Source organism: Protomyctophum bolini (genome assembly GCF_963924005.1).
Source record: "Protomyctophum bolini genome assembly, chromosome: 19".
Lineage (NCBI taxonomy): Eukaryota > Metazoa > Chordata > Actinopteri > Myctophiformes > Myctophidae > Protomyctophum > Protomyctophum bolini.
Genome location: NC_137880.1, coordinates 30,586,267 through 30,598,803, shown reverse-complemented (window position 1 = coordinate 30,598,803; position 12,537 = coordinate 30,586,267). Strand labels below are relative to the sequence as shown.

The 12,537-nt window shown below is 41.2% G+C and overlaps 1 protein-coding gene across 1 annotated transcript in view; it reads left to right on the top strand.

Moving 5' to 3' along the window:
- slc24a4b (solute carrier family 24 member 4b) overlaps window positions 1-11,983 on the top strand; it is a gene marked incomplete at its 5' end in the record, with an annotated part of 35,847 nt that extends 23,864 nt beyond the window's left edge. The window contains 14 exons of the mRNA XM_080790358.1: window positions 850-924; window positions 1,057-1,141; window positions 1,267-1,370; window positions 2,320-2,394; window positions 2,501-2,526; window positions 3,717-3,770; window positions 5,023-5,177; window positions 6,686-6,855; window positions 6,974-7,115; window positions 7,994-8,160; window positions 9,437-9,551; window positions 9,898-10,010; window positions 11,207-11,272; window positions 11,760-11,983. Of these exons, the coding sequence (XP_080646484.1) occupies window positions 850-924; window positions 1,057-1,141; window positions 1,267-1,370; window positions 2,320-2,394; window positions 2,501-2,526; window positions 3,717-3,770; window positions 5,023-5,177; window positions 6,686-6,855; window positions 6,974-7,115; window positions 7,994-8,160; window positions 9,437-9,551; window positions 9,898-10,010; window positions 11,207-11,272; window positions 11,760-11,912 (1,500 nt within the window). The 3' untranslated portion in view covers window positions 11,913-11,983. The remainder of the gene's footprint in view (window positions 1-849; window positions 925-1,056; window positions 1,142-1,266; window positions 1,371-2,319; window positions 2,395-2,500; window positions 2,527-3,716; window positions 3,771-5,022; window positions 5,178-6,685; window positions 6,856-6,973; window positions 7,116-7,993; window positions 8,161-9,436; window positions 9,552-9,897; window positions 10,011-11,206; window positions 11,273-11,759) is intronic.
- Between the last annotated feature and the right edge of the window lie 554 nt (window positions 11,984-12,537).

The window sequence follows — 12,537 nt, the reverse complement described above, 5'->3', positions numbered from 1 at the left end:
ATCCGATCACGTGATTGGAAAACTGGGCCGATCACGTCATTTTCAATTGATCGGAATCGGCTCGGGAGCAAATAACATTATCGGGAAATCTCTTTATCCATATCATGGTATTATTAGACTGGATATTGTCTGATTTTGGATATTGTACTATTGTGATATGGCATAAGTGTAAAAATATAAATATCGGGAGGGGACGACGACACAAATGATTGTCCCAAGTGTAACCTTAATGGGATTCCAGCGAGTTGTATGTTGTGAATTTAACAGCCTTCTCTTGGAAACAGTAGCATACTGTATGTTAATATTGGGTCAAGGCTGCAATACTGAGATGAGGAATCACACCGTTTCACTTCAACTGTGGTCCTGCACTGCCCCCTGTGGATAGCATAGAGCAGAGCAGCACTACATGAGCTGTGAGGCTATGATGTCACAAACTGATCTATAATTTATAGATCCCAACGTCACACTACTGAAATGGGCTGCTTCCCCCCCCCCCATTCATCTCGTAATGGTGTGGGGGTTGCGGTGCGGATTACTTAGATTTTTTCACGGTGTAGAGAAAACACCCTGGCACAGAAATGAGGTATTTGAGGTATTGTCTTGAATGAGCCACAAATCCAAATTTGAATGGGGGGGCTATGCTTTGTCCTTCAGTCATTGAGTAAGAAAATATCTCAACGCCATTGTGTGTTAAGTCAGCTAATACGTTATTGTGAGTATGTATGTGCAGTATACACTATATGTGTATGCTATTTACCGCACACACACACACACACACACACACACACACACACACACACACACACACATACACTATTCCAAACTCAACTCCTGTTCTCTCTTATGTAGACCCTCTACATGTTCCTGGGCCTCGCCATAATATGCGACGACTACTTTGTGACATCGCTGGAGAAGATCTGCGAGGTACTGAGGCATCATCCTCTCTCAGTGCTGTCATCTATATAGTATACCCTGCTTTTTATTTGTGTGTGTGTATATGGTGGCGTTGTTTTTGTTTTTAGACAAATCAGCTCCTTTTCTCCCTCCGTCTGTCAGAAACTAGACCTCAGTGAGGACGTGGCTGGAGCTACATTCATGGCAGCTGGCAGTTCTGCACCAGAGCTCTTTGCCTCTGTCATTGGTATACACACACACACACACACACACACACACACACGAGCACACTTGGGTGCCTGCCTATACACGGGCAAATGCAGATGGTGGTTGTCAGCAGCCGGTTTTGATTGGCTTCCTCCCTGTGTTCAGGTGTCTTCATCACCCACGGAGACGTGGGCGTGGGCACCATCGTGGGTTCAGCTGTCTTCAACATTCTCTGCATCATTGGCGTCTGCGGAATCTTCGCTGGACAGGTGTGTGTGTGTGTGTGTGTGTGTGTGCTTGTGTGTGTGTGTGTGTGTGTGTGTGTGTGTGTGTGTTTTTATTAGTGTGACATATTGCGCTGCCCCTGCTGCATACTTTGTTTACGTGGGTTTGACCTGTTTGTGTCCTGTGTTCTTTTCTTCTCACCACCTCTTACTGTTACTTCTTACTTCTTTACAACTGTAAACATGTGGTGATTCTGATTTGATCTGACTTTAAACCCTATACTTAGTTGATTGGAGTCCCCCTTTATACTAGATCTGCTGTTATTTCCCACTACACCAAAAGTCTTCGCCAAAAATGGATTATCTACCAGTTCACAAGTGTTGCAAGCTTCTAGATTTTGGCCTAATGTTTTCCCCAGAATGGGAACGCTAGGGTTCCGTCTTCATTTAGGAAAATAATAAAACCTAAATGTCAGTGAGTTTAACTCTTGAAATATACGTACCGTATACATAATGCGCAAACGCAATGTTGGTATTCAAACTAAATTATTTTACATCTCGTCTATTATATTGCTGTTTTTAATGTTTTTTAATTCATTTCAGAATCAAAGAATAAAAATGATCACATATCTGTAGCATAACTACAGGTGTAAAAGATGTGTGATCTCTCAACATTGCAGTTTACAGGAAGAGTTAGAAGAGGGATGAGAGAATAGAGCCAAAAGGAGCACAACACAGAACCAATCAAATAAATGCGTAAGGCACAATCCAATGTTAAGGTCCACCATTTAAAAAGTTGAATGGATAGGTTGCGCTACGGAAGGCATAAATGCTTCTCGTGCGGCTGGAAATCATGTCCAGCATATAGAAATAGCAGCAGGTAAAGGTATACGTATACAATATACATTCAGTTTCATGTGCATGGTTAATGTGAAATGCTTTTCAGAGCAAAACCCATGTGAAGATTTAAGGTGGCCATGTATGTTTGTTTTAGGTGGTGGTATTGACCTGGTGGTCAGTCTTCAGAGACTCCTTCTATTACACCTTGTCTGTGATTGCTCTTATCGCTGTAAGTTGACTGTAGCATTACTCAGCGGTTACTTTTAAAACTTTGTTAAATTGTACTGTCATCAAAAATATAATGAATTGATCTAAAACATGTTTTTTTTTAACAGTTCATCTATGATGAGAAGATAGTTTGGTAAGTGAGTCATCTATACAGCTTTATTCTTAAGAACTACTAGTGCAGGACCCAAAAATATAACATTTTATATCAGACTGGTCTAGGAATAATTTTTAAACTATGTCAAATAATTGACAATTTGACCTGAGCCACGTGATGTTTGTGACTAGCTAAAATAAGATGGACTTCAGTTAATTACAAATTCAGTTACAAATTGTACACAAACAAAATGTAGAGTTTGTGACGAACAGGATTTGGAAGCAGATGTCTGATTACCCTCCTAAACTTTTAATGTTTATGATGATTTTCATTACCTTGATTACTTTGCAAAATGTATTAAGTAGATAGTGTAGATGTGTACAGTATAATTTTGCACTCCATGAAATCTGGCAACCCATATTGACAGTACTCAAAACCCCACCCCAAAAGCGATTGCCCAATACCAATTCAATATAGTTTAGCAACCTCTGATATGCTGGCTTTCGTCACCTCATAGCTGTCAATGTTATTTTGCATGGCTGTGTAGTTGAACGGCTTAACGTCGGGAAAGTTACACGACTGACCCACCCAGGTGATGGCAATACATTTTAATCACCGTAGTTTTACTGTGCATTACGGTTAAAGTTGATTGAGTTGGATACTGATTCTCTAACATTTCCTCTTGTTTTTTGTTTATTGAAATACTGTCATGCATATTTGTCCAGTTCATAGCCTACTGCAGGCCTGGTTGACTAGATTTAGAAGACCCTTTGAAGCTCTTGCTACTGAAATGATCGATTATTTATATGCATCTCAATGGGTGAGAATGAAAGCTTGCCAATGTCTCCTCTCTGTAACTGTTGCTAATGTGCCTATTGGACAAGGATGGGTTGGGGAGGGACATAGAGAAGGGCTAATTGTGTACCTCAAAGAAAAGTTCAAAATTGTATACCTTGTATCTATTACTCAAAATTGTACTTTACTGCTACCTGCCTTGAAGTCTTTGCTGATTTACCTCCATTTTAGATTTTTTCATGTTTTTATTTTCTTTACTGTAAAGTTATTCGAGAGTAACTCTATTACATTCGTCAACAATTTTGATTTGCAATTTATTTTGTAGTTTAATTACATAGCTCCTTTACATGTAATCCATTACTTCCCAACTCAGCTAGGACTGTATAACGTAGTGTAGCTGTGGTATGTTTATCCCACGCCTTCCTCTGTTTCAGGTGGGAGAGTTTGGTACTGGTGCTTATGTATATTGGCTACATCATCATTATGAAGTGAGTTGTGCATGTAATTTAAATGGGCATTGGTCATGGCAAATGTTTTGAAATCCCTCTGTGAGTGAATTAATTTATTCACAGAGTAGTTCAAGTTGTGGTTTCACACACAGTCATAACTGGGTATGTGCCCTGTACAAACACAGTTTGTATTGATGACAATTGTGCATTGCCTCTCTAGATTGAGACTGCCTGACACACAGGCAGCTCGTTCCAAAGAGAAATACCTGTATGAGAACTCTTGCCACAGCACTTGACTCTTGGTATCTCATATACCATTTGGTTGGGCATAGTGTCGTACTGCTGCAATCAACTTAGCATTAGTCTACTGTAGGCAGGGGCATTACCGTAAAAAGATTGTTCATATAGCCTAGCTTAAGTTGATCCACCCTGGGCCTCACAGGGTGGATCCCTACCTCCCTAAACCGGTCACAACCAACATAAAGGGTGAATCATCAAAACGGTGGACTATGCCATTCACAAATAGACACAGATGGCTAATGCATATATGACAAACGCATTTGCTTTAATCCTGGGCGCTACTCTCCCTTTGCCAACCTGGGGAGAGCCCCGAACTGAGCTCATGCTTCCTTCAATGCATGAGCAGGCCACTTCTTATCACTTGACGGGGGAGTTTATGACGTAGCGCATGGAAAGAACATGTTAATCCAAGCAGTTCCTTTCCTCTCATCAGGCACCCCGGCTAACCAGAGGGAGGCAGTATAGAGACCAGGATTACAGTATATTTTTTGTGAGGTTACCTACCCTAGGGAACACGGGGAGAGAAGGAAAACTCCACACAGAAAGGCCCTTTCGCCAACCCCACCTAGAGTATGGGCACTGACAACGTGGAGCAGAGAACACGCCCACAGTGTCCACGGCCGGGGACGAATCTGGGACCTTCTAGCTCTGAGGCGACAGCGCTACAGACTGGGCCACCGTGCCCCCTGCTCTGTATTTGGTTTAAATAATCTTAAATAGCCCTAGAACATGGTCTGATATAGTAATATCTTCTTTACCAAATGGAGGCAAAGGGTAGTGATAAATCAATAAATCAATTGATGCGTGGTAATTTTACTCCTTCAGCTAATGAACCATTCTCCATTTCATTAGCAGGCAAAGAACAGTGAATGCAACGGTGAATGCAATTTCTCCCTTTGAACCCAGGCCAGACCACATTTTTGAAAAGTGGCCCTTGAATTAAGGCTGCTGAGCATTTCCGATTATGACTCACGTTCTCTCTTGTGCCTAGATTCAACCAGTCCTTACAGAGATTGTTCATGGGGAAAAAAGACAAGAACGTGGCGAATGGTAATGCAGCGGCAGCCAGCAGTGAGATGGAGGACGGTAATGCTAGTTATGACTATGTTTGGGTTGACGACCCATCATCGCCTTTACTCCCAACAGGTAAGGCTAACCAAACAGGCTTGGATACACAAGAGGCATTCCTAGCGGGAGACGCCGCGTATCCACTACGCTGCAGTGACAATGGTGCTGGCTTTGGCGGTGATGGGTTGTGTGATTGGTCTCTGGTCTGCAAGACTGTGGTTTTAAGCGTTCCTCTTCCTGCATAACTGACCTGGTTGAGCCTACTTAAAGGGAATTTTAACAATGACCTTTTCCGTGCTTATTCTGAAATATTTGACTCCATCTTTCAATAAATTCCACAAAAGGTAGCTTGAGAACCATCACCTTCATACAGTATGCGCCGTGTGTATTGCTGACGGCCCAAGGGAGTGCAGTACAGTGTGTAACTGTAAAGTTGGTTGTGTGTCTGTGGTTCTCCAGAAACGGTGCGCACCACAATTACATGCAACGATGGCAAAGTGCTCTGACAACGGGTACGGAAGTCATACTACAAAGTACCCCACTGAGTACCCGGGTACTGCACTAGAACTAGAACATTTTGCACACAATTAGAGACGTTATAGAGATGCGAGAGACAACCTTCCACGAGATATACAGTATATTTAAAAAAAAATTACTCATGAAAGTGAAAAGAGTTTGTAAAAGATACTGTATCCACTCATATCTACCCTTAAGTCCGTTTCAGTATAAATTCCCTTTCAGGCAAATATCTCTACTGTACTATGTATGGCACATTCCTGCTTTATTTATTTTTTTTTAACCCAGCAAAAATTTCCCACAAGTGATTTATAGCTGTTCTTATTGGCCTTGGGTCACTTCCTACTCTTATTGCATTCATGTTGACATGCCTGTTTGTTTAGCCTTACTAAACCCACTTGTTGCTCATTGTTAACTGTGTTTGTGTGAGATTATGTGTTGGTGAGTGATTAATTTTGCCTGCATACTGCTTATAATCTGCTGCTCTCTGGGGTCCAAAGTAACCCACTGACTTCAAGGGTGGTAATGAATTTCACAAGCAGAAATGTTTGTGCTGGTTCCGTTTACATACCGTAGTTAATGTAGGCACATTCATGCATGTATGATACGTTAAATTGGGCATAGAACTTTATAATATCATGCACCATGTAAGCGGTAGTACTAAACTCATGGCAAATGTTACAATAAACTGTAAAAAAAACTAAACTATGAATTTCCTATATCAATACTTTGTCTACGCTCATTTCGTATCGGAGTCAATATGTTATACTTACAAAATACATTTAAAACGTATTATTTCGAATTTGTCTTGAGTGAAAATTCATAGGACGTTTTATAGATGGATAGCAGGTGTGCTTTGGTATTTTTACTTGCACTTTGGTGTGGCTTGGGCACACATTTTTGAAACACCTGGTGTACAGTATACACTATACAGTATGTGACAAACACCTTTACCCTTGAAATAACTATCTGCTTCTATGACTGCAAAGCAATTTCCAGTAACCAGTTATGTGCACAGTCCATCGAGATTAACTTTACAATTATAACAAGCATGACATCCCCCCCCCCAGTTAAGCCTGCCAAGGAATTTAGCCGAGGCTCGGTTGTGATGGTGGACGAGATGATGCACGCTAGCCCACCCAAGTTCCGCTTCCCAGAGGCTGGGCTTCGCATCATGGTCACCAGCCACTTTGGACCCAAGACCCGTCTCCGCATGGCCAGTCGCCTCATCATCACAGAGGTACAGACCACATTGTTGTAACTATACGTACATTTACTTGAGTACGGTAATTGAGTAAATCTTTCCAATTCTCGTTGGAGGGCTAGTTGACTTAGTTTCTCTCTTGTGAAAGCGTCAGAAGTTGGTCCAAGCTGCCAACGGCGTGGAGACACAAGTGATCGACGGCAAGGTGGACATTGAGAATGGAAATGTTCCTGAGGACAAGCCTAGCGAGGAGGAGGAGGAGGAAAATGAAACGGTTTCTCCCTTTCATATTCCAGGTATGTGACTCTTATAATTTTGAATCAATAAACAAATATATGGATAAACTGGTTATGTATGGATAATGGATATACAGTATAAACAGATGCACATAACAAAATCCAGATTGGTATAGAAAAGGAAACTCCCATTTGCTTTCATTTGTGTACCCTTTCAGAGTTAAATTATCGGTGCATGCATTCAGTACATGAAACTCTAATCTCTATTTTGACTATGAGCATGAAAGGGACACAGGCAGATACAGTAGATCTCCATATTCTGACAACAATGGGTATTACTGGGGAGAGAGAGAGAGAGAGATAGAGATAGAGATAACTGGCGGAAATTGATATGCAATATAGGGCCAACTATGATCCACAGCCGAATATGGTTATAGAGTAAAGAAAAACAAAGCAGTAAAATACATGGAAATGGTATTCACATTGTGGACTTATTGGTCCCTTTTCAAAAGCTTCAGCGCTCATTTTAAGTCTCTGCTTCATCTTCAAAGAATATTTCTTTTGATAGGCTTTAGGCCCTTCTGTGTGCATGCATGCACACAGTACACACACACACACACACACACACACACACACACACACACACACACACACACGCACACACACACACACACACACACACACACACACACACACACACACTTCACCTTCCTTGAATTTAATCAGTGACTTCATATTCAAAATAATGATCGTTCTCTTTGATTTCTTTTCTTCCCCATATGACGTAACCTCTGAAAGCCAGACGTTGGAGGGGCTGGCGCCCCCCCCAAAAAGGAAATCCGTTGTCCGCTTCACGCTCCATCTAAATTGAGTGAAGTTCTATTGAAAGGGCTAGAATTAATACACAAGACTGTGCTCCTCTGTTGTGTCTGATTCAGCTGGTATTGGCAGCAAGTGCAAGTGGTTGATCTCCTGGCCTCTGCTCTTGGTCCTGTTCTTCACCATCCCCAACTGTGCCAAGCCTCGCTGGGAGAAGTTCTTCATGGCCTCGTTTATCCTGTCTACTGTCTGGATTGCTGTGTTCTCCTATCTGATGGTCTGGATGGTGAGTCTTTAAATGTATTTAAACAGGAGTGTGCACTACAGAGAGATGGGAACCTAGTCCAAAAGTGATTATTATTAACTCCATTGAGTTCATAATAAATTATAGGTATTCTCTGTAGCCATTGTCCTATACTTGAGTGTACAATAAATAATACATTTAAAAAAGAAAAACGCATAACCTTGGGGTCTAAAAGTGCTCCACCGACTGACACAACCCTGAAAGTTGTAGGAATATCAAATAATCCGAATTCACTATAATGCCCTAGACTGGCATTATGTTCTCCTTGGAACAAACTGCTGCAGTAATGCAAGTCCTTTTCCTCTAATTCTGTCTATTTATATATTTGAAATGTTTTCTTTACTCCTGTTGTTTGCTTCCATTGATCTGTTATCTCTGAGACATACAGAAAAACTTTGCTTGTGGGTTTTATGAATGATGTGTAAGAACTGGTTAAGCTGCAAATTCATGCCCCTTTTGGGATCAATAAAATTGTCTGAATCCAATTGCTCAACAGATTTTGTTGACCCCCATGGCCTTTTCTCTAGCGCCACCTTTATTGCCAAAATGTCAACACAAGATGTCTCATAATCAAAATGTGCAGATTGTGCAGACAAAAGACTGGACATTTGGGTCCCAAACAAGATACAGTAATCTAAAAAACATTATTGGCAGCGTGATCTCTATTCATGAACCATTAGTGGGGTTTTAGACTCTTACTCTTGTTTGCTGAAATAAAAACTTTTGGTGAGGTAATGGTTTTCTTGAAAACTCTCCAAATGGTCTTAGACTATTTCTCCAAATAAAGTGACAGCCACAACACCAGAGGGAGCAACCTCTGGTACCACCCAAATTTAGAACAAACTACTACTACTACTCTGCCACCAAAATGTGGAATTCCCTGATGCCATCCATTAAAGGATGCCAATCAATTATTTCTGTCCAAACTGGCCTGAAAAACATCGATCAGGGGACCACAGGGCGAGGTAAATGTAAATTCCCATGAAAGGAGGTGTCATTCATTGCCGTTTTTCCTTTTTCTCCTTTATACATTGATGACATGTATTGTGTAAACTTATGTTAAATTGTTGATGAATTGAATACATGATAGGACCACAATGGAAACAAGTCCCCCCCCCCATAATGAAACGGGTATATATTAGGCTACTTGGTGCTCCATCGTTTAGTATTCTTTCCATGCCTGACGTGCACATACTGTATAAACATTTGTATTAATACAGAACTTGCTGGGTAAGCTTTGTTGTCTGTATACTTGTAGGTAACCATCATTGGCTATACTCTGGGCATCCCTGACGTCATTATGGGCATAACTTTCCTGGCAGCAGGAACCAGTGTTCCAGACTGCATTGCAAGTCTCATCGTCGCTCGGCAAGGTAACACATCTGATATGTTTTGTTTCTTTATTGTTCTGTACAGTAATGCTCTTTATCGATCAGATCTTCACATTCCATAATCCCATCCACAATAGCAATGTGATCATTTTCGCAAACATCAAACCCCTTTAGAAATAGCCAAAAATAAGAAAAGGTGATGAAAATACATCACATTCCTCTTTCAAAGTTCTCTGAATGTGATTTCCTGTGTTGGTTCCAGGGTTAGGGGGACATTATCTGAATGTGATTTTCTATCAATTTCCCTGCGGGGATAATAAAGTACATCTCATCTCATCTCAGGGCTATGTGACATTATCTGAATGTGTTTTCCTGTGTTGTGTTCCAGGGCTGGGGGACATGGCAGTGTCCAACACTATTGGCAGTAATGTGTTTGATATTCTGGTTGGACTGGGGCTTCCCTGGGCTCTGCAGACCATGTGTATCAACTATGGATCAGAGGTAACGGAACAGTTTATACTCGACCTTGATGATTAATACAGTTTTTAGTTTTCAGCCTCTTGGCAAGCGTCAGTGTGTGCCTTTGGAGGGAAAAAGCTCATCAAAAGTCGTCCTTGGCAGTCCATGAGTATTGACCTGCCGCATATCCAGGGGTCTACACTAGGTCCGCTGGCTCCGTCTTGCGCCACCCTTATCCCTAATCTTATTTGCCATGTTTCACTATTTTGAAAATCATTTTAAAATAGTTCAACTAGCTGATCTACATCTACATGTTGTGAGCTTGTAGATCAGCTATTTGAACTATAAATAAGTTTAGGGATGGCGCAAGATATAGCCCTAAGGGCTCTATTTTTGTCCATGCTAAACGCCTTATCCCTAAACTACTTTCCCTCTTTTTTTTCCTTTTTTCTTTTTTTTTTATATTTTCAAAAACATTTTTGAATAGTTAAAATAGCCTAGTTGAAATATTCAAAAAATATTTTCAAAATGGTAAAAAAGGCAAAGAAGTTAGGGCCCTAAATGTCTTCTCAGAAAATACACGATCTAACATGTGAGCTAGTACATACAGTAGGCACTGTTTTATGTTCTTATCGCTGCACTGTCAACACAATTATCAATACTTTTGATTAGAATTCTGAAGCTAAGACCTAATTTTCTAGCTAACATCTAGTGTCGGTAGAGTATAAATTAGGCTTGAGAAGGAATAAGCAGAGTTCTCTGAGAAAGAAAAGATATAGCAGTGGTTTGCAATTAGTGTACTATGAGACAGGTCTAGGTGTGCCTTGGGATTTTGTGACAATCACATGTGTGCGTGTGAGAGACAGCCGGCTGGACGGTCCTCCTATTAGCCAATTCATTTAAAATAAAGTGTGATTTTGACTTGCCAAGTGTCACGTTTGAAAACCATTGGTCCTGCGTTTCTTTTTTTTTTTAAATATATTTTTATCCCACGATTTTGTAACCCATTTTTCACCCCCTGTGTCAATCATCTAATGTGATCCTGGGCTCTACACACCCTCCACCAACCTAGTCCCCATATATGGGGGACAAGGGGAGAGCAACGGACTTGAACTTATGCTTCCTTCATGCCTGAGTGTCCAAGTTGCTCCTTTACACCCCCGGCTGGCCAGGGGGAGGCAGTTTAGTGTTAGGTCCTGTGTTTCTAAACCAGTCTCTGTTGATCTCCTGTCCTGTAGGTCATGATTAATAGCAAAGGGCTGGTGTACTCGGTGGTCTTGCTGTTGGGTTCAGTGGCTCTCACGGTGAGCAACTCTCACTACTGTTTACACCAAACTAGTACCATGTTATGACTGTTGTTCAGAAATTATAATCCTTTATTAATGCTGTATATGTTTTTGTGCTTAGCATAAGGCTTGTTAAATAAATGCACTGCACAATTAATGTTTACTGCAGTTAGGCTTACAATCATGGTTTGGTACTTAAATAACCCAAATCCTTTATCAAAGAAGCATTTCCAGCCCTAAGATTAAAGTAATTAAAATAAAAAAATCTTTTTGAGGGGTCTACCAGTGTAGTATTAGCTTTACCACTGCACATGTCTATAGCTATCAAGTTATGAAGTCAAAACGTAACTATTTGTATAGCATCAATACAAACCCAATTTGTTGACCAATTTCATGATAAGTCAAACACATACAGTACCATGCTAAGTGGATCGGTTTGAGCAAGTTGTGCCAAAATCACCGTTGTCTCAGTTGTAATGTCCTAACGTGGTGTGTTTGTGTGCAGGTGGGCGGCATCCACCTGAACAAGTGGAGGCTGGACGTGAAGCTGGGCATATATGTCTTGGTCCTGTACGCCATCTTCCTCTGTTTCTCCATCATGATCGAGTACAACGTCTTCACTTTTGTCAACCTGCCCATGTGTGTGGATGATTATTAGAACACGGCAGCGCGCCTTGGAAAACCAAATCCGTAATCCACCCACGCCCGAGCCCTCTCAATCCCCTGACAACAACACTGGACCTCAGTCTGTTTGCAGACTCCTTCTCTCACCAAGGTCATGGTCCGAGACTCCTGTTTTATTCCACTATGACCTTCTCATGTCCCTTTTCATCTCAAGTCTCTGTCTCATTCTTTTCCTCCCACAAGGCAGGACATTCTGTAGGACTGTGGGACACCGTTCCGTGTTTCTGAATGGTCATCTTGTCACACAGCACCAGTCTTTTTATAGCACTCCCTAGCCTGGCAATCTCCTCCTCTTTACCCCCGTCCATCCCTGCAGTGCTTCTTGTTACCTTTACCCGTCTCTTGCATGGCTTTAGATGTTTGGGGACCTTTTGGAATTAGGCCTCCTGTGGACTTTAGTCAAGATTTTTCCCAACAATTCACCCACTGTAGATTACCACACACCATCCCAAAGCCTGTTCCATAAACCAAACCAGTCTCTGTGTAAAAATCTAAACAAAAAGACACTGGATCTCATTTCATACAAAACCAGATTTTTTTTTAAGCAAATTCTTTACAAAATAATTACTGATTTAAGTAACTTAACTGTATACCCAAAG